At 43.0% G+C, this 22,710-nt stretch overlaps 1 protein-coding gene across 1 annotated transcript in view; it reads left to right on the top strand.

The window, feature by feature from the left end:
- The window catches only part of LOC145391477 (esterase FE4-like), a 33,317-nt gene that overhangs the window by 2,387 nt on the left and 8,220 nt on the right, over nucleotides 1–22,710 (top strand). The window contains exons 3-6 of the mRNA XM_080266087.1: nucleotides 1,195–1,324; nucleotides 5,762–5,817; nucleotides 8,622–8,751; nucleotides 9,579–9,772. Coding sequence (XP_080122213.1) covers nucleotides 1,195–1,324; nucleotides 5,762–5,817; nucleotides 8,622–8,751; nucleotides 9,579–9,772 — 510 coding nt within the window. The remainder of the gene's footprint in view (nucleotides 1–1,194; nucleotides 1,325–5,761; nucleotides 5,818–8,621; nucleotides 8,752–9,578; nucleotides 9,773–22,710) is intronic.

Below are 22,710 nucleotides of genomic sequence, written 5' to 3'. Positions count from 1 at the left end.
TTCCCAATACTTTACACGGTCAGAATTCCAAGACGACCTGCCATTCGTACCTCGCACGAGCTGATTAGCAGGAAGGAAGGAAGTCCTTTCCACCCACGAAAACATCACATGAACACACAAAACTTTCCTGGTATGCTTGTAAAAGGCAAAGAATGTGAATGACTCAAAACAGTGCAACAATCCCGAGCAAATAGGTAAAGATTCCAAACAAAAATTAATTTTTCTGTTACTTTCATGTCTTTTTTTGTTCATGCCTGTGTTTTTTATAATCGTAAACAGGGTGGTTGTGTGTGTTTTGCAAGGGAGGAGAAAGATTATATTTTCCGTCTGGGTCGAGATAATGGGTATAACTGTGTGTGTTTAGGCTTGGCCACGAGCGAAAAAATCATACATCCACCTGTCACGGCAGCAGGTGCTGAACTGACAAATGAGGTGTGAGAGCGTGAAGAGAAGGTCAGTTTCATGTCCCAGTAGTTCGTGCATTTCCGAAAGTTTTCACAGTTTTCTACAAGTCGCACTGCATCGAATGATCCAAACCAGTATAACAAACCTGAGCAAATAGGTAAAGATACCATGACAAAAATGTATTTTTCTCTTATGATCATGTTTTTTTGTTTGTGCCTGTGTTAATTAATAATCGTAGACAGGTGGTTGTGTGTTTTGCAAGAGAGGACAAAGATGATATTTTCTGCCTGGGTCGAGATAAGGGTGTAGTTGTGCTTGTTTAGGTATGGCCTGGAGCTAAAAAAATGAAAATCCACTCACCACAGCAGCAAGCTCTGAACTGCTTGATGAGGTGTACGGGAGTGTAGTGTAGGTCAGTCTGAAGACATTCACAACCTTCGTTCACTTCCCAAAAATTATCGCTGTTTTTTTATAGGCCGCGCTCAAACGAAGCCTGCGGCCATTTATTGGCTAAACGTCATTCGACGCCGGCAGCCACATAGGGGTTAATTGTTTGCAAAACTGATGCACTTCGCATTTTCTCTTGCTATACGGTATTCTGTTCGAGCACCCTTATTTAATCCTAGTATCTATGGAGGTGACTTGTTATGTCTTAACTTATTCAGTTCAGAAAAAATCTAATCAGATTAAAATCATCTGAAAATAAAGAGTAAACGAATCATCACACCATGTTATCTGATTCTTGGTGCTAATGACGTGTTCATGATACAGCCAAGGGACGACCCTCAGAAGCTACCGGTGATGGTGTGGTTTCACGGAGGCGGATTCTTCTCTGGTGGCGCCAACCTTTACCACCCACACTTCATTCTGAATCACGATGTGGTGCTGGTGGTCGTGCAATACCGCCTTGGCATCTTAGGTACGTACGGATGCCAATGTATATTTGCCTGTCTAAACTCTTTTACTTCTCACTTCCCTCTGTTGACTACTGTTCTGAAGGTGAGCGAGGTTTTGTATGTTTCTCTTGATAGATACAAAAGTTCTCTCTTTCCTCTCCTGGCTGCTACTCCTTAGCTGAGAGGAAATGGTATAGTTTTCTGTCCACAGATGACTTTGATAATATTCCATTGTCGAGGGAACATGCCTTATATAAAGAATTTGTAGTACAATACTGGGAGAAGATTTGACCCAGACAGTACCGTTCTGGTCGAAAATATTGCTACATTTAATAGTGAATAATAAAGTGAAAGTGAACTGTCTTTTGAAAACCAGTGAAGCGATGTTCAGAATCCCAGAAACTATTCAAAAGACTGTGTATAATTTTTTATCTGTTTGATTAAAAAAGTGGACTGATGCTGCTAACCGCAATTGTCTGTCTATCTATCTGTTGCCAGACGCCTTAATCCTGTAAGAGATGGTCACAGACAAATCACCTCCATGTCGCCCTGTCCCCAGCCATTTCATTGCCCTGTTCCCAGCTCACACCCCCTTCTTTCTTATACCTCTCCAGTCCATTCCATAACCTCATCCATCCCCCTTACCTCTTTCCCCCTTCACTTCACTCGCATACAATCTCCTCGTTAGTCTCTCGCTCTCCATCCTCTCCACATCGCCAAACCACCTAAGTGTATTTCTCCTAACGCTTTCTATCACGTCTACTTCCACACCACAACACTTCTTCACTTCTTCATTTGCCAGTTGTCTCTCCATGTATTTTCACATGCTCCTGTCAAATAACTCATTTTTTTTTTTTTTTCACTTGTGTCATTCTAACAAGGTCCAAGCTTCATTTCCATACATTAAAATTGGTATCACAATACTATTATGCAGCAACTTTTTTACTTCCGTGCTAACTTCCCTATTTCTTATCACTGTTTTCAAAGAACCGGCCACATTTCTTCGTTGCTGTACCCTTTCAAGATTTCATCCTCCAAACTTTCATCCTTACTCATCACATTACCCAGGTGCTTAAATGCACTCAAATTTTCCATATCCTTATCAAGCAAAGTCACTGGGCATTCAGTGACTCCATTTCCCACAAAGACCATAACTTCATTCTTCCCTACGTTGACACTTAGATTCTGTTTCTTACACACTCTTCCAAACTCTTTCACCACACCTTGCAGTTACCCTTCGTCTTCACTTATCAGTTCAGTATCATCTAGAAACAAAAATACAGGAATTTTCCAAACGCTGCCCTCTCTTATTGGGGCCGCTCCAGCATCCACTACCCTATCTTGTATCTCTTTTATAACCCCTTCCATATACAGACTGAGCAACCATGGAGACATGACACATCCCTGTTTCAATCCAATATTCAGATAGAATAAATTCACTCAGTTCATTATCCACACACACTGGAGCCTTGTCACTCTCATACATACTCTTCACGGCATTCATCAACTTCTCATTTACTCCATATATTCTTAATATTTTCCACATGTCTTATCCATCCACTCTGTCATATGTTTTCTTCAAATCCATGATGGCCGCATACAACTTCTTTCCCCTCTCTAGAAATTTTTCCACTAAAGACCTAAGGATGCATATCTGTTCTACACAACCTCTTCCTTTCCTAAATCCTCCTTGTTCTTCTCCCACTAATTCCTCTGTTATTTCCCTAACTCTTTCAGTTAGTATTCATATACTTTGCCTATTTCACTAAGAAGATAAATGCCTTTGTGATTACTGCACACTTCTCCTCCGTTTTCTTTGTACAGGCGAATAATTATACCTGACTTCCAATTCTCCAGGACTCTACCATTCTCCCAGGCTAATCTGCACATCTTACATATCTATTCTACTACTATCTCTCCTCATTGTTTTATCATTTTTCCACACACTTCATCAATTCCTGGGGATTTCCCCATTTTGACCTTCATTGCTTCCACTGCTTCCTTCCTACTGATCTCTTCCTCCTTTCTCACCACATTCCTTCTCCTAGCCATTCACCAGCCACTTTTACTGGCATTACTTTCATTTTTTGTGTTCTACAGTTCCTGAAAGTGTTCTCTCCATTTGCTCATTTTTTCTCCCTTCACCACTATCAATCTACAATTTTCATCTTTCACTCCCTGCTAACTTCTGTATCACCTTGTCTAACTCTCTTTACCTCCTTCCAGAACATTTTCTTACATTCCCCCCACCGTACACTCAAATTCCTTACAAATTCCTCATCCACTCTCTTCTTACTCTCTCTAATCTTTTTACCTCTCTTCCTCCCTACATATAACTCTCTCTTCCGTTTCTCAGCTTCCTCCATGCCTCAGCTTCCAAAGCACTCGATATAGGCTATGCTTTCTTATTTTATGCTACAACTTGCCTCACCTCTTCATTCCACCATGCTGTTCCTTGCATCCCCTTTCGTCTTCTCATCACCCGGCGTACGACCTCAGATGCTGCACAGATTTCTTCTGTAAACATCTTACGCACACTTTCCACCTCCCACATCTGCCCCAAATCATATTTGCCCAATCGCTCCTCCGCTTATCTCTTATATTCTGCTTTCTTTCCATCCTTTTGCAACCTTTCTACCCTCCTTGTATGGACTACTTCCACCTGTCCTTCCCTCCTTCTATTCCTCCATTGCACTTGAACCCTGATTTTCATCACCACCAAGTGGTGGTCAGAAAGCCCAATCCCCCAACCCCTGTAAGCTCTTGCTTCCATTACATACTTTGTCATTCTGTCATCCACACACACATAATAGATCATTGCCTTTGTCATTCAGTTCACCACCCACCTTTCTCATCTCTCGCCATGTATACCACAATTGTCTTTAAGACTGAAAGAAAAAGTATCATGCATTTGTGACAATGCCCTACATGATTGTCACAACTCGTGATGTCCCAGGAAGGCTGAACCTTTATCGTCTGAATGAGTATGACAAGCGTGTCTAGCGACTGCTTCCGACGGCCCTCAGGGAAAATACAGGGTCCGGTAAAAGTACAAAAAAAAAAGCTTATATTTTATTGACACTCGGCTTCACGGCAATCCGAGCCAGAGTTGGCAGACGCTGCCACTACCCATGTATTAATGTATCTGGTCTTTCATCTATTCATCTGTGCATTTATATCTAATCTATTTATGTATTTATCTGCTCATCCATGAATCTGTTTCAGGCACTACCCACAGTTTCATCTACTCCATCCATTAACATTATCTGTGTCTTTCATTCATCCACTTATCTATCTATCCATCTAACCTTAACACCAGTACTTGCACAAACTTCTACTAAGATTTACCTCCAAACTACCGACAGACTTATCTCACCAAAACGCAAAACCATACGAGTATCTAAACTTAAACTAACTAATGAAAACTTACCAATGGGAAGTTGACATTACAGAAAAACCTAAATAACTCAACACCATGAATGCAAGAGCAAAGCTAAGGGATATCAACCCCTTTCCAAAACTAGCCCATCATATTATAATCTTCTCTTCACATCCTTAAAGGTTAAACACTGAATTCTCCAAATTTTGAAACTTACCTAACTTTAAGAAAGAGAACAAATCACATGGTATAACAATGTAGGCGTGTCGGATGTTGGTCTGGCTTATGTTTGATAAGCGGGTCATTAGCATTTCAGTAACCAAATAATTTAGTACCTGAGTGACAATAGCATTTCTAGGACAGGCTTCTGGGAGGGTCCAGCAACATTACAAACAAGGAAATGTCATGAGCAAGTGATATATGGCATCATCATGATAACAAATTTACCGCATTGTCTGTGGTGTTAGATATTTACATGGGATGTGCACATGTTATATGTCCATGGAGAGTACAGTTTTGGGCATAGCTATGAATACACTTTACAGTATCAAATATTTAGTGTGAACAGTGACTTTAAAACCCAATTATGCTGTCTTCAAAACTCAATAAACATACTAGATAATTGTGTAAGAGGCTTGAAGTTGTTCAACTAAAAATTTTAGCATTATTACTGACCACAGTTGTACTATCTGTCGTTTGCCAAAATTTCCTTGCCAGATATGGCAGTAGAAAGTGTAATATTAAATATGTTTGTGATTGCAACATGAAGCACAGAATAAATGATGAGGTGAAACAAGACTGTTCTCTAACGTATGGGGAGAAATTATATATGTGGAAGGCAGAACCTAAAGCTGTCAAGGATTGTTGGTAAACTTTGCTCTGAGAGTACACACAGTCAAAAATGTGTCTCAGTGGAAAGGTCTGATGATATAAATTATCAGTATAGCTTGTCAGCGCGCACACACACACACACACACACACACACACACACATAATCTATTTGTACTGAATGTGTATATACATTAATAACAGTACTGGCTACTACTGCTAATTACTACGAAACAACTACTTTATCACACAGGCTTCCTGTCAACTGGTGACCTAGTGATGCCTGGCAATTTAGGACTCAAAGACCAGGTACTGTTTTCAAAAGTTGCTTTATTATATTCACTCTACCTCTATGTGTGTGTGTGTGTGTGTGTGTGTGTGTGTGTGTGTGTGGGTGTGTGTGTGTGTGGGGGGGGTGTAAATTTGCTGAGTCACTGCCATACTTATGAGGCAGAGTACACTTGGTGGGGTTATGGGTATGTGAATGGCTGAGGTGGAGAGTGAGTAATTGAGAAAATAGATCCACGGTTAATGCCATGATGTGAGTGGATCCAGGGTAGGAATAGGTCCATATGAGAAATAAAGGTCCGTGGGAAATACATCTCTGGGGAAATGCGCCCAAGTATGAACATAGGTCCATCAGGTTAAAACTGGGCAGTGAGAGGAAGAGTTTCAAGGAGTAAAAAAACTCGTCTGAGGATTCTGTTTGCTCTGGGGGGGGAAAAGGTCCGTGATGGAAAACATGTTCGTGGGGAAAATACAGCAGGTCCTGTAGGAGAGAAATAGGTCCACAGGGAAAATGTCCTAGGGGAAATAATCAAGGGAAACTAGGTGAAGAGGGAAAATATGTACCTGGTGGAATATAGATCGATGAGAAATAGGTCCATGAGGAAAAACAGCTTGATGAGGAAAATAATTATATGGAAAAAAAATAGGTCCATGGGAAAACGAGTCTATCTGAAATATATGTCTATGAGTGAAAATACGAGTGGATCCGTGGAGAAAATGTCTATAAGGGAATATGCCGACAGTGGAAAATACTGTCAGTGTAGGTGCAAGTCCATGGCAGAAAATATGCGAGTGGGGGTTAACACCTGTGTGGTGCAGATGAAGACAGGTTTATGTGCTAGTCGTGCATGAGGTTAAGTAGTGTATAAGACTGTGAGTTCATAGATTTATCTTGCTAGGTTCAAATTGTGAGTTAGGTTGCTTGTGTATATTTTTATCTTCTGCAAAAGAGTGCTTGCTTAGAATTATATCTTCTTAACCCAGTGGTGCCCAGGGCTCATTAAAAAGGCATTTTCAAAATTTAATAAAAGGGGGAACCCCAGAATATGGACCCACAAATTTCGCGGCCAGGAGCCGATAAGTGCCTTTCTAGCGAATTCCCCCACACAGGAACCCTTGCCACTACTGGATTAAGTTGCGTTTGAGATTACTTTTGTATTGTTTTATCTTCTCCATTTATGTACAATATTGCTTGTTTATGGTTTTATCTTTCTTGAGCTTCACGTGTGTGTACGATAGCTATTTATATCTCCACTGACAACATCTACCTTACAGTTCCTAACCAAACCACAGTCAGTATTTTTGGAGCATATATATATATATCCATCCATCCATCCATCATCCAATCCTACGTTGCCCTATGAGAAGCGTAGAAGCCCAGGGCTAGGCAGTTGGCCCTGACATTTAAGATGAGAGTGACCAGCCTCACTCATCCCTGAGTGGCATTACATGAGCAATAAACCCCAATCACCCCTTGGTTATAAACCTTCACAAGTTCAATCCGACTGGAGCACAATAATTACCCACTAAACCACCAGGCGCCAAAATTTGGTTATATGGTTACCACCCAATACACCAGTCCTGTATGAGACAGCCCTAGCATGTATTCAATATGGACGGTGGGTGTTAGCGCCGAAGTGGTGACATGTAGAGGTGTATGGTATGTAGGAGGACTGCTGGGCCTTGATAGCAGGCTGTGAAGCCTATGCCCAGAGTCGGACACAAAAAAAAAATAAAAATAAAAACAGCTTAGTATATGGTTTCCTGGTGCACAGGAAACCATTTGGCTTGTCACTCAGTGTAGTCACCCACAGGCAGAAGGGAGAGGAAAGAATGAAGGAATGAAAGACAGAACAGGGAGTGTAAAGTCACCCGTAGGCAGAAGGAAGAGAAAAGAATGAAGGAAAAAAAGACAAGATGGAAGGAAACACGGATGGAGGGCAGACACCCGAGAGCAGCACTACATTGAGTGAGTGGAGGGTGGGCACCCCCACCTACCTACACACACACACACACACACACACACACACACACACACACACACACACACACACACATATATATATATATATATGTATGTAGATAGTATGTAGATAGATAGATAGATAGATAGGTAGACAGTTAGATAGATATATAGATAGACAGATAGATGGATAGATAGATAGATAGATTGGCAAGTAGGTAGGTAGGTTAACAAATAGGCAGATGTTCCCTTAACCAGGTAACAAGATCATAACAGCCAGACATTCGTGAATACTGACCACATAAAGTCTCATGACGTATTTCTCATTTTTAGCTGGTTACCATAAATAGATTTATTCAAAAGTGGAAAAACTTTCGTGGTAAAGAGGTAACTGAAGGATATATGTAACATCTCCGTTTGAGAAGTCCCTTCAAAGCTGCATGAAATCATCTAGACATAGATAAAATGAAATAAATAATAGGTCGTTATCATGATGTGTTTAAGGTAAAAATACAACCAAGAAAGATATTGATTGCTGGTGATAATACACTGCTGTAAAGATTGCCTATTTAAAATCTTAAAGACAGAGATTCACAGCCAAACCAGAGATATATTCCTCTTATAAATGAGAAATTTTATATCGGGGGGGAACAAGAGATCCGGGATAGTTCTAAAGTTTTCGTTTTTTGTCTGATCTGGAAGAACTAAGTAATTATGTTACGTTTTTGACTCAGCGTCTGGATGTTATGATCCGACTTTGAGACACTCCTTGTCATTCTTACAAAAACAAAGATACAAAGTGGAATTGATCGTAGGGTCGTTAGAGATTCTACTTCAAAATCCATTGTCAATACTTCCCCAGACACAAGCTCTGCGCTGGATCCAGAAGAACATCAAGCGCTTCGGCGGTGACAAAAATCAAGTTACTATTTTCGGTGACAGCGCAGGAGGAGCATCTGTAATCTACCACATGATGATACCAGCTACTAAAGGTAAGGGAGGTTCATTTATCTATCCTTCTACTGAGTTACTGTGCCTACCTATCTATTTATTTGTCTGTCTCCAGACGCCTTAATCCAGGAGGGAATGGCAGCAAAAAAATCACATCCATTTCACCCTGTACTCTGCATCTAGGCTGTCTCCCTTCGAGTTTACACCATATGGTGGAAGACAGAGTGACATGGTTACGATTTGTTTGGTGATACTTGAAGTTAAGGTTTCAATTTATTCTTCGACTGCAGTTGTAATACTACTGGAAATATGTATACTTTTATGTGTTTAACTGAAAACACTTGAATTAATGTTATTATTGTCATACACTGTCATGATCAACAGTTTCCCGACAATTCTTCGACTCTGACCATAAAAGGTGTTACACGAGGCATTTGTGTATGAGATATTTACCGTGACATCATGAAGCACACAACAAATTGGGTTATGTAAAGATATTCTCAGATATGTAGAAATATAAGAAAAACATTCAAGTCCATAATGCTGGCAAGGGAAAGTCGCGAACTATTGCTCATGTTAGTACATAATTCGTTCGGTTACAGAAACTCCTAGATGCAGCAATGAGAAGTAGATCCAACTTTAGTCGGTTTCATTTTACCCGATGGAACTGGCCCACTACGGCAACTTTTGTGCTTAGTGGTGGTTACGCGAAATTCCTGAGCCTTATTTATGGGGAAGAAAAAAAAGAAGTTTCCTTGATTACCTACAAAATCGATCCCCCAGTCTGAGTGTGCAGCCTTCAGCTGAACCGAAAGAGGCTATGGGTCATTGTCAGGTCTCATTAAATGCAATAACTACTCCCCCACAGGACTATTCTCCCGAGTGATCGCTCAGTCTGGAAGCGCCCTGTGTCCTTGGTCTCTCACCCGGACTGCCGCCCAGACCGCCAAGAGGGTCGCCGAGGCCCTATCTTGCCCCACGAACCAAGGCAGCCAGGAAATGCTGGAGTGTCTCCAGGTTCTCGACGCACGACAGATCGTCTACCAAACATACAACTTGTTCGTGAGTGTTTGTACTGATGATATAACACATCCGGGTCCACATTAACAATGTTAAGTTTAACTTCGTAACTTATCTCATATTTTCATTTCCTGAAAAAGGGAGAAGTTTCTTTCTGTCTGTCTATTGCCAGACGTCTTAATCCCGAAAAGGTTGGCCACAAACAAATCGCCTCCATGTCGCCCTGTCCCCCGCTATTTCACTGCCCCGTTCACAGCTCACCCCCCCCCCTTCTCTCATATACCTCTCCACTCCATCCCTGCATCTCATCCTTGGCCTGCCCCTCCCTCTCCCCCCCCCCTCCATCTCACTCACATACACTCTTACGTTAGTTTCTCACTCTTCATCCTCTCCACATGGCCAAACTACCTCAATGTGTTTCTCCTAATGCTTTCTATCACATTTACACCACAACGCTACTTCACTTCCTCATTTGTCAGTCTGTCTCTCAATGTGATTCCACATGCTCCTCTAATATAACTCATTTTCACTGCTATCACTCTTGACTTCTGTCTCTCCAACAAGGTCCAAGCTTCACTTCCATACGTTAGTGTTGGTATCACAATACCGTCATGCAGTAATTTTTCATTTCCATGCATGCTTCCCAGTTTCTTATCACTGTTTTTAAGGAACCAGCAGCCTGTCTTCCTTGATGGACCCTTTCAAGCACTTCTCCCTCTAAATTTCCATCCTTACTCATCACACTACCCAAGTACTTAAACGCACTCACATTTTCCATTTCCTCCTTATCCAATCTCACCGTACATTCAGTGACTTCATTTCTCTCGAAGACCATAACTTTACTCTTCCCTACATTCATCTTTACTGTAGATTCCGTTTCTTACACACTCTCCCAAACTCATTCACCAAGCCTTGCAGCTCCCCTTCGTCTTCACTTAACAACTTAGTATCATCTGCAAACAACAGTACAGGGAGTTTCTATACACTGCCCCCTCTCATTAGGGCCGCTCCAACATTCACTACCCTACCTTGTATCTTTTTTATAACCCCATCCATATACAGATTGAACAACCATGGAGACATGACACATCTCTGTTTCTTTCCGACCTTCACATAGAAAAATTCATCCAGTTCACCATCCACACGCAGTGCAGCCTTAGCACCCTCTTACAAACTCATCACGGCATTCAGCAACTTCCCATCTACTCCATATATTCTTAATACTTTCCTTAATCCTTGTCTATCCAACCCGTCATATGCTTTCTCCAAATCCATGAAGGCCACATACAACTTCTCTCCCTTCTCTAGAAACTTTTCCACTAAAGATCTAAGAACGAAGTTTCTGCATTCTAAATTTCAAGATCCTTCTTATATTGGTATAAGAACTGCCTCTTATTAATGCTGTCAACTGTGATTTCATTCTGTTGAAAGAAAGAGAAAGCAGGGGGCTCTGTACTCTTTATCATTTGGGCAAAAACAAACATGAGTTACAGTGTGAGTTGTTTTTAAGCTTGTTCATGAATTCCAACCGTGTTTTGTACTAGAAGAACCTTTATCATTGGGTCTGAAAGTTTCGTAGCACCTCTTCAACAAAGCTTTCTGTTGCACGTTACATAGTAATTCCTCTAGTATCTTTCCTAGAAAAGTTGTTGTGCCCTGCTCTCAGGTTGTATCTCTCTGCGTGGAAACAACTGGTCATCCTGCTGAGGAAAATAGATCCATGGGGAAAGTAGGTGCATTGGGAATGTAGGTCCATGCAGTGAAGAGGAATTTCATCTCATGAAGGTGAAATGGGTCTGTCAGAGAAAGAGGTAAATCCTACCATAGGGGACAATGGGTCCATGAGGGAAAAGGTATAGGCAATGCATCCATGGGGAATGGGAAGATTCCTCTCAAAAGGGGAAAATAGGTCCATGAGGAATAGGTATGCTTCCCAATGTGGGCAACATAGATCCATGGTGGGAATAGGGCAATGAGAGAAACAGGTCCATAGAAGAATAGCTTCTAGTGAGAAATGGGCTGAGACTGGATAGAAGGACCACTGAGTAAAATTAAGACCATGGGGGAAAGAAATATATGAGAGAAAGTGGGTTCTGGAGGAAGTAGCTGCCTCCCCATATTAAGAAAATAAGTTACTGGACAGACGAGATCTATAAAGGTGAATACATCTATGCAGATATTAGGTTAATGGGGAAAAGTAGCCGATGCACGAACAAATTCATGGAAAAATAGGTAGATAGGAGGTTGACCCCAAGGGAGCATAGCCGGTGACGGCTTACATTGCTCATGTTCTTGTCATAACTGTATCAGAGGATAAGTAACATACAAAGGATATTAGGGTAAAAAAAAAAAAACTTGCTGACGAATACAATATACTCGAACTATAATCCTGTATGTGTGTGTGTGTGTGTGTGTGTGTGTGTGTGTGTGTGTGTGTGTGTGTGTGTGTGTGTGTGTGTGTGTGTGTGTGTGTGTGTCTGTGTCTGTGTGTGTGTGTCTGTGTGTCTGTGTGCAGTAAAACCAAAACTGCAAAAACGGTTTTGATGAAATTTGGCAGGATGGTTGGAACTGGGTCCCAGATGGGCCAGTTTCATTTTTATGTCAATTAAATTGTTCTGAATTAGTGTATTGTCCCCTAAGAATTGTTCCCACTGGTGTTACATGTCTCATACGCTGTAAAGTACAGCAAGAGAGAGAGAGAGAGAGAGAGAGAGAGTTGAAGATTTACTGTCTGATGTGTATTACTTCACTGATACTATGAAAGATGATTTTATTTGGCAGAAAAGGGTGGTAGTTGTGGTGGAAGTGGTGGTGGTAGCTGTGTTGAGGGTGTTGGTGGTGGTAGCTGTGATGATAGTGGTGGTGGTGGTGGTGGTAGCTGTGATGATAGTGGTGGTGGTGGTGGTGGTAGCTGTGATGATAGTGGTGATATTAACGGTGGTAGCTGTGATGATGATGGTGGAGGTGGTGGCTGTTCAGAAACTGCTCTGATTTGGGCAAGTGCTTTCAAGCCCGCATGGTTGTGAAACAACTTTCATTTGGACTAGCAGTGAGTGGTCCGATAGGGCTGCAAGAAACTTGAAGGTACTATGAAGTCTTCCATGGGTGCGGGAAATAAGCTGCATGACCGCATTTGTTGGTAAACTTCCATTTGTGCATATCTTTGTGGACCAATTATGCTGTGTAGTCTCCTGGTTTTCCTTGCTCCTGGAAACCTGGCTTAATTTTGACAATCCCTTCATACCATGACTCACTATTTTTGCCTGTCATTACTAACTCAAGACGATTTCATTCGACTCTGGGATGGTATCTCTCAGCGTAGAGGTTAAGTGAAGCCTACCTTAATCAATTGAATTTAACTGAGCTAAAAGAGAAGGAGCTAGGATTCTAGGAGCCTGAATGGTGTGCATGAATAAGAGTCTGTCCCAGACAATGGGGATGCTGTTGACAGTTCTTCCTCTTTTGTGACTTCTTCCTCAATGTGTTCCCCATCCTTAGGTGGGTATAAAAGGCCAAAATTATGATGAGGAACAAATTTATATGGGTGAGTGCTTAGGTGTGGATGCTGAGCTTTAATTTCTAGCAAAAATAACGTGCTGCTTCTGCTGCTGCTGCTGATGATGATGATGATGATGATGAAGATGATGGTGACTGGAACAGTAATATAAGCCAGGGTGGCAGCGTGTGAGGTTCTTGTCAGGATTGGGACTGTCGGCAGCAAAAGTCCTGTTGCCTCTCCTGTCTCTCTTTTCATGGACTTTGAAAATTAAGCTCATGAATCTCCTGCATCAGACACTGCTGAATATATCGGTTCACAAATCAATGGCCAAGTAATGGCTTATTACAATTTGTTATAGAACTGTCCATACCCTGCTAACAGTTAACTGAGAGATTGGACTCTTACATATAGTCTGACTGCATCTGTGCTGTAGCAACCACCCAAAAACCTCTGGATGTGACTCTCACTTGAAAAAAGAAAAAAAAAAAAAAAAAAAAAGTCGCTCAGCCTCTTTAAAATTGTCAGAAATCACTCAAACAAGTAATAAGTCTCTCCAAATCAAACTTTCTTCACAACCAAGCACCCAATCTACTAAATCATCCAAAACACAATGGTATTTTGGTCAACTCAGCTGTTTCAATAGTAGGCTAATTTTTACAAGTCATCACCCATTCCCCGATTAAAATCTTCAGACGGAAATTTTGTTAACGAACCCCATCGACAAATATTTTTGCCAGTGCGTCTGCCTGTTCTTCTACGTAAGACGAAATCAATCAAAATGATCCTGTACTAGAACTTGACTCTCCCGAAATCGCTCTACTAAAAGCTTAGACAAGAATGCGAAATCAGTCTTAAACAGCTTACCAACCAACGAGCCTCAGGTACAGATGGAAGCTTCCCATATTATTGAAAAAGTGTTCCCCAGAACTTGCTCATGTTCTGGCTGAATTATTCAGACTATGCATCCGTACGTTTTCATTCCCTAATTCTTGGAAAGATGCCAACATCCATCAGTTTCCAAAGAAAGCAAGTTCTCTGATCCCTCTGCTTACAGATACATAGTTATTGCATATCCTCTTGGTTGTATTTGAAAGTGTCGTTAATAAGCACACAATTTAAAATTTATAATCAAACAACTAAATTTGTGACAGACAGTATGATTTTCGTCACTAAGATTTACTGTTGCCATACTCAGTCTAATTACCCATACAACCAGTTAGTCCAATGACCAAAATGAAGAAACCCACAGAGTACTGCACTGTTCCCTGTTGTCCAGACTCCCTTACTACTGCCTATATTCTTTTGTTCCTTTGATCTCATATCACAGCAACAGAAAGAGAAGAGGTAGATGATGTATATTAAAAATTCCATTCAATTATTGCCAGTGTGCTACTAGGTTCGGACCTGGCTCCAACCCTGTTCCTCATTTATATCAATGATTCCTTGTCTATCACGCCTAATCCTATTCACTCATATGTACTGTACATGACTCAATGCTTCGCAGTTCCTTTACCCAAAATTCCTGTACATTCATTCGTAGATAAGTCAACCCTTCACAGTTCCTTTACTCTGTCACAAAGCTTGATATCTTGAACACCCAATTCACTGCAGCAATCTATATAAATCTAGACTTGCCTAAGGTCACTAGATGGGGACAAAATAACACTGTTTCATTTAATGCTACGAAAACATATTCAGTTTAATAATACATATGAAGAAGATATTACCTGATTCCTGTGATACCTCCAGTGCAACCAATATTCCTGTCTCTAACTGTACTGAAATTCTTGGTGTTTCGCTCAACAGTATATTCTCAGTTGGACCTCTCACGTTAGATCACTTGCTAAAATGTCTTCAAAGAATCGTGGATTATTGTACAGAGTTCTTAGCTTCTTCACTGACTTGCAGTCAACCATAACTTACAAGTCATGTGCGCCCTCAGCTCGAATTTTGCTCATCCTTGTGGAATGGATGTGGGAGGTTGCACGAAAACAACTGGACAAAATTCAGAACAAAGCAATAACAAAAAGTAATCACCAAGTAATTACAAATGAAGTACATTCCCTACAAATAAGAAGGAATGTTGCCTCCCTTGCATTATTTTAGATACTCTGGCAAATGCTCAGATGAAGTTGCTTCCATTGTGCCGTCTATCTTCTTCTTCCACCATTCTACGAGGACATGTAGTAGTACTCATGAGTTGACTGCCACACTGTCATATTGCAGAAGTTCTGCCTACCAGAATTCCTTCATTCCCCGAATGGCTTCCTTAGGCATTCGCTTCCTTTGGTTAGTTTCAAACCAAACTTCAACTCACAGCAGTTCATGTCTAACTGTTTCAGATGTTTTATGAAAGGAGGTCACCTGTAGTCTGGTGTGTGAAGTTTCTTTTCCTTCCTCAGTTCATCTTCTGTATAAGGTTCGCCACCAGAGGTCTGGACATAAACAAATCATTGCTGTGTGCGGCTCATATTCCTGTTTTTTCTGCAGGTCCTTGCCTGCCAACACCTTTCTATCATTGCAGGGAGCAACATAAAGGTCTAGTGCTTATTTCACCGTTGGTTGTGTTTTTTGGGTGTTTGGACTTAGCCTGTAGTTTGGGGGGAAAATTCAGTACTGTAGACGGGGCCCCCCTGTTTGGGTTATCTCGTTTCTGCACATGCGCAGTACGACCTGTGTGACGTCATGGACTTTCCTTGCTACCATTGATCTGTTTTGTCATTCTGGTGAAGCTGACGCCCCGCTCACCCTGCTACCTGCCTAGGTGTGCAACATTAAGTATTCGGGCCCTGCCACCCTCGAGGACCTTGAAGCTGACCTGGCGCTGAATGACGAGGATGAGATGACTCAGAGTGACTGGCCATAGCTACCACAAAGTAGTAGCATTGCCTCGCTACCTGAGGAAGTAGATACGGAACCAGCACTATCTGTACCTGCTGCATCTCACCTCGTCGGCCAGGCATGTTCCTCTGCCAAGCACGCCATACATAACACCTCGGACAGCAACAGTAAGCCTTCATCCCCTGCTGCTAAATCCTCCAAGTGGCAAGATACTTCTGATCCTCTGCAGAGGGGAAACTGCCCTTGGATCAAGTACTCCTTGCCTCAAGCAGCTTGTTCAATCCCCCCAAGTTTCGCCGTTGCTTCCAGCCTCTACGCCTCAGGTGTTCGCACCCAGGGCTGACTACATCAAGCTTATATTCAAAGACAGCCCAACTGGGAACATCAAACTTCGATGGTTGTCTGAGGTCAGCCATGCTTTTCACCTTGACCTCACCCAAGTGGAGGTCAGGATGTCTGCAATCACTTCCCGTTTTGTCTACATCTCCAGATGTTGCAGGGACATCATAGATAACGTAACAGAAGGAGAGTTCCTATCTCTTTCTTTGGAAATTCAAGACTCACCTGAGAGGCCCTGCAAGTTTCCTATTTACCTCCTTACACGTTATCCTGTCTGTACTGATTCCAACTTGGCCAAGGAGCTTCAGGTATCTCCTCAGCCCTACGTTTCCACCAGAATGGCACTCCTGTCAACCGGCTGGTAGTCACCTGGAGCTTTCCTCACCAGCCACCACCAATTGACACCTTCAGCTTCCTTCCCTGCCTCCCATCTTGTGACTTTCACAGAAGAGCAACCATGGTGCTTTTGATGCTGGGGCATTGGTCACATCTCTCGGTAATGCTCTGCGCCAGAATGGTGTGCATGGTGCTCTAGCCAACACAAATCTTGGACGTGTCCTCACCAACCTCCTCCACCAGTTTCTGATACATCCTCGATACAACCCAACCCACCACCTCCAGATACCTTGCACTGGAAATGTCCCTGATGTCATCAAGAAGGAGTTAACGTTTGGCATGGCTGTACTAGATGCTGGGCTAACTCTGCCCCCCTTGCCAAGGGTGGGGCTCCACTAGCGTCACCACCACCACCACTCCACACTGACGCTCCTCCTGCCTCCACTGTCGGTTTGGATTTAGTTGCAGTTACTAAACTTTGCGATGCTGTTGCCATTCTCAGGACTCGGATTAGTTCATTTACGGCACGTTTCGATGCAATAGAAGCCTGCATTGATGGCTTGGTTAGCAAGCAAGCCACATTTGAGACAACATTAAATTCACTGGTTGAATCACAACAAGTCATCATTACAACTGTCACCACCCTTAGGGTATGTCCATCCCTCCATCCAGCACCGTTTCCACCAAAGCTCTGTAGATGACGAGACAACCTTTCAGCTTCTTAAGGTCACCATTGGAAACGGCACAATTCGGTTGTGCAACGTGTGCTCTGCACCAGGCAGGTTGAATACAGCTGCTCTCCCATCTCCCACCATCCATGGCATGATATACAAGGGGGATTATAATGCCTGGTACCCTGCTTTGGGGACCTATCTGCCACCAATAACCGTAACGGGACTAAACTTCTTGAGTATATTCGTCGTAATCAGCTCACCCACTGGGACACCGGTGGGGCCACACACTCTCGAGGAGGTACACTAGATCACATCCTTACATCCGGCCTCGTGGCGTCCTGGGTCAGGTGTTCATCTATCCCAGCTCTCTTCTCTGATCACATTGTTCTCAGTCTTCATTATTCCCTCCCTGCTACACGTTCTGTACACAGATGCACTCATTGCAATCCCACCAAAGTACTGCCCTACATACATCTCCTATATGACCAACCTTTTTCCCACATTCGACCTTCAATGTCCTGAAAAGTTGTATTCATCACTTGACAGGTCCACGCATGACTTCTACACCCATTATGTCAGCAGGCCACACATTACGCTCCATCATGATGCCTTTCAAAGACGACCTTCCCCCAAGAGTCTCCATCGGTACTGATTGTTAAGGGATGATGTAGTTGCTCTCCAGCACTGTGTTTATACTGATTCATGGCATAAACTTACCGATAGCATCAACCATCAAACGAATGTTGGTTCCATGTGGCGCCTTATCAACAAAGTTGTTAAGAAGAAGTCCCTAGTGTCCTCCACCACAGTCCAGCACAGTACACACAGGGTCTTGTAGATGCCTGGTCTTCACAGTCACGGGCTTGCGCCTTTCCCGCACACATACAGGACACGCTGTCCACCCAGAAAAACTTTCGTGCTGTCCGTCTCAACGCCTCTTTACTGAGGACAGACTATGAGGATGGGGTGGCTATAACTGACAATGAATTGCGTGGGCCCTCACCAGGGGTAGGGTAACGGCTCCAGCTGATGATGGCACCACTTTTTCTGTCCTCCGTGTCCTCATGAAGGTTCCTGATAATCCCCTTCTCCAGCTATTCAACTTTTGTGTCCGTCTGGGATACGTGCCACAAGCCTGGACCCGCAGTACAATTGTGCCTATTCCTAATCCTGGCACTGATAGATTCCGACAAGAGTCTTTCACCTCCTGCTTTAGTAAAGTACTAGAATGCATCCTCCTCACAAGACTCTTGTTTAGGCTGCAGGACAAGCTCTCACCCCAACTGTATGGCTTTTTACCACAGTGAGGGACACACCATTGCCTCATGAAGCTATACACCCTCCTATCCCCCACCAGTGTAGTGGCCTTCATTGATTTAAAGAGTGCATTTGATGTCGCCAACAGAGACATCATTCTCGACCAGCTAGTGAATTTTGAAGTCAAGGGAAACTTGCTGTGGTGGATAAATGGTTATCTGTATAATAGGTCCTCTCGTGTTCTTTTTAAGGGCGCGTACAGCACTGCTAAGGATTTCGAGCTTGGTACTCCACAAGGTGGTGTCCTTGGTCCTTTTCTCTTTAACATCCTCATACATCATCTACTCACCCTCCTTCCTGACATCCCTGGAACCACTATTACTTGCTGTGCTGATGACATCTGCATTATCTCAAATTCCCCAGCAGATCTGCAACATTTTTTTCACTTGTTTCACGAGTCGGCTTCCAAATGTGGACTCATTATCTCTCCATAAAAGAGTAGAAGCTTCACTTCCCGTCCAGGAAGAACGCTGCCTGTATTCTTTGTCGGGGATTGTGTTATTCCTCTGTGCACGCAGTACCTTTATCTGGGGGCACTGGTACGGAGTTCTTCCTCCATTCCTGCAAGACAACGCATGCATCTGATTGTTCAGGATCTGCTGACCCGGCTACAGCAGCGCCTAAAACCTCTCAAGTGGCTCACCAATTATGCCGCTGGGGTGTCTGTTCCTGTAGCATGAACCATATACATAGCGTTCATTCGATCAGTTCTTGATTATCTCTCCCCTGCTCTTTGTCAACTTTCCGGAACAACCTTACAACCTCTTGAGAAGTTCCAGAACGCAGTAATGAGACATCCTGGACTACCCTGGCTGAACCAGAATTGTCAACATGCAACTTGAACTCAACCTTCCACCACTTGTTGAGAGAATATACTCCATGGTTACATACTTCAGCATTAAGTGCCAGCATTATCCACCCCTGGGAGTAGGTTTTTTTTTTCAAGAATACTCCCCCAGTATCCCTGCTTGTCGTAAAAGGCTACTAAAAGGGTTGGCGGAGGGTTAGTGCCCCTCCCCGGAAAACAACTAACTAAAAAAACAAACAATAAGCCTCGGACAAGGACTGACCAAACGATGACGACCAAGGACCGGACAAAGGACATGGTTATCGGAACGTGGAATGTAAGGGGAGCGAATGATGAGGTGAAAGAGAGAGAGATTGTCCAGGTGCTTGAGGGTGCGAAAGTGGATGTATGTGGAATAACTGAAACAAAATGGAGAGGAGAAAGTGTGAGAGAATGGGAGTATGGATGGGGTATATGTGCAGGAGTAGGTGAGAATGAGAGGGCAAAGGAAGGAGTATGTATAGTTGTGAGTAAAAGATGGAAGAGGAGCATAAGACAGTATGGATCAGTTGGGTCAAGGATAGTGTGGGTAAAGTTGAAAGTTGGAATACAAATGTGGGCGATTGTGTGTGTGTATGCACCAACGCAAGATCGTGCTAGAAGAGTGAGAGAAGAGTTCTGGACAAATGTAGAAATGTGCATGGAAAAGTTTGGAAGGAATAAGAGAGTGTTTTTGATTGGTGATATGAATGGTAAAGTTGGGAATGTGAAGGTGGATGGAATAGTTAGTGAGTGGGGTGTGCCTGCTGAGATAGATGAGAATGGGAGTGCGTTAGTGGACATTTGTGCTGGGAGGGGGTTGGTGATAGCCAATACCCTCTTCAGGCATAAAATGATCCACAGGTATACATGGCGAGTGAGGAGAAGGGTGGGTGGTGAACTGAATGAAAGGAAGGCAATGATTGATTATGTGTGTGTGTATGAAAGGATGCGAAGATGTGTAAAGGATGCAAGAGTGTATAGAGGTTGGGGGAGTGGACTTTCTGATCACTACTTGGTGGTGGCCAGAATTAGAATTCAAGTAAGATGGAGGAATAGAAGAAGGGAAAGACGAGAGGAAGGAGTAGTTGCAAGGAGAGTGGAAAGGTTACAAGAGGATGAGAAAAAGGAAGAGTATAAGAGAGAAGTGGAGGAACGATTGGGCAAATATGAATTGGAGCAGATGGGAGACGTGGAAGGTGTGTGTAGCATATTTACAGAAGAAATATGTGCAGCATGTGATGTGGTGTGTGGAAGGAAGAGAAGACGGAGGGGGGTGCAAGGAACAGCGTGGTGGACTGAAGAGGTGAAACAGGCTGTGGCACAAAAGAAGAAAGCATACAATGAATGGATGAGAAATAGGGGCGTGGAAGAAGTTGAGAGGTGGAAGAGAGAGTTATATGTAGAAAGAAAGAGAGAGGTGAAAAGATTAGTAAGAGAGAGTAAGAAGAGAGTGGATGAGGAATTTGGAAGGAATTTGAGTGTAAAGTGGAGGGACTGTAAGAAAATGTTCTGGAGAGAGGTGAAAAGAGTAAGACAGGGTGGAAGTGAAGTTAGCAGGGCAGTGAAAGATAAAAAAGGTAGATTACTAGTGGAGAAGGGAGAAGAAGTGAGCACATGGAGAGAACACTTTAAGGAATTGTTGAACGTAGAGGATGGAAGTAATGCGAGTATAAGTGGCTGGGGAATGGCTGGGAGAAGGAGGGAGGTGAGAAGACAGGAAGAAATCAGTAGGATAGAAGTTGTGGAAGCAATGAAGAAAGTTAAATCGGGGAAAGACCCAGGAATTGATGGAGTGTGTGGTGAAATGCTGAGGCATGGGGGAGAGATAGTAGCAGAATTGATGTGGAAGATGTGCAGATTGGCCTGGGAGGAAGGTAGAGTCCCGGGGGATTGGAAGTCAGGTATAATTATTCCCTTGTACAAAGGAAAAGGGGAAAAAGAAGTGTGTGGTAATCATAGGGGCATTTGTCTTCTTAGTATAATAGGAAAAGTATATGGTAGGATACTTATTGACAGAGTTAGAGAAAGAACAGAGAAATTAGTTGGAGAAGAACAGGGAGGCTTTAGGAAGGGAAGAGGTTGTGTAGATCAGATATTCATTCTTAGATCTTTAGTGGAAAAGTTTCTAGAGAAGGGAAAGAAGTTGTATGCGGCTTTCATGGATTTGGAGAAAGCATATGACAGGGTGGATAGACAAGGATTGTGGAGAGTGTTAAGAATATATAGAGTAGATGAGTTGTTGAATGCTGTGAAGAGTATGTACGATGGTGCGAAGGCTGCAGTGCATGTGGATGGTGAACTAAGTGAATTTCTCTCTTTGAAAGTTGGTTTGGAACAGGGATGTGTCATGTCTCCATGGTTGTTCAATCTGTACATGGATGGGGGTAATAAAAGAGGTACAAGGTAGGGTAGTGGATGTTGGAGTGGCCCTGGTGAGAGAGGATAGTGTTTGGAAACTCCCTGTACTGTTGTTTGCAGATGATACTGTGTTGTTGAGTGAAGATGAAGGGGAGCTGCAAGGCTTGGTGGATGAGTTTGAGAGAGTGTGTAAGAAAGGGAATCTAAAGGTGAATGTAGGGAACAGTAAAGTGATGGTCTTTGAGAGAGGTGAAGTCAGTGAATGTACAGCGAGTTTGGATGGTGAGGAATTGGAAAATGTGAGTACGTTTAAGTACTTGGGTAGTGTGATGAGTAAGGATGGAGGTTTGGAGGGTGAAGTGCTTGAAAGGGTACAGCAGGGAAGAAAGGTTGCTGGTTCTTTGAAAGCAGTGATAAGAAACAGGGAAGGGAGCAGGGAAGTGAAAAAGTTACTACATGACAGTATTATGATACCAACCCTAACGTACGGACGTGAAGCTTGGACGTTGTTGGAAGGACACAAGTCAAGAGTGAGAACAGTGGAAATGAGTTATTTAAGAGGAGCATGTGGAGTCACATGGAGAGACAAGCTGACGAATGAGGATATAAAGGAGCGTTGTGGTGTTGATGTGAATGTGATAGGAAGCGTTTTGAGGAACACACTGAGGTGGTTTGGCCATGTGGAGAGGATGGAGGGTGAAAGACTGACGAAGAGAGTGTATGTGAGTGAGGTGGAGGGGGGAAGAGGGAGGGGGAGGCCGAGGATGAGATGGAGGGGTGGGGTGGA

This window comes from Coenobita brevimanus, chromosome 18 (assembly GCF_032717465.1).
Source record: "Coenobita brevimanus isolate Jiangsu-jjx chromosome 18, ASM3271746v2, whole genome shotgun sequence".
Taxonomy (NCBI): Eukaryota; Metazoa; Arthropoda; class Malacostraca; order Decapoda; family Coenobitidae; genus Coenobita; species Coenobita brevimanus.
Note: the sequence above shows the minus strand (reverse complement) of the source record. Positions and strands in the feature narration are given on the sequence as shown.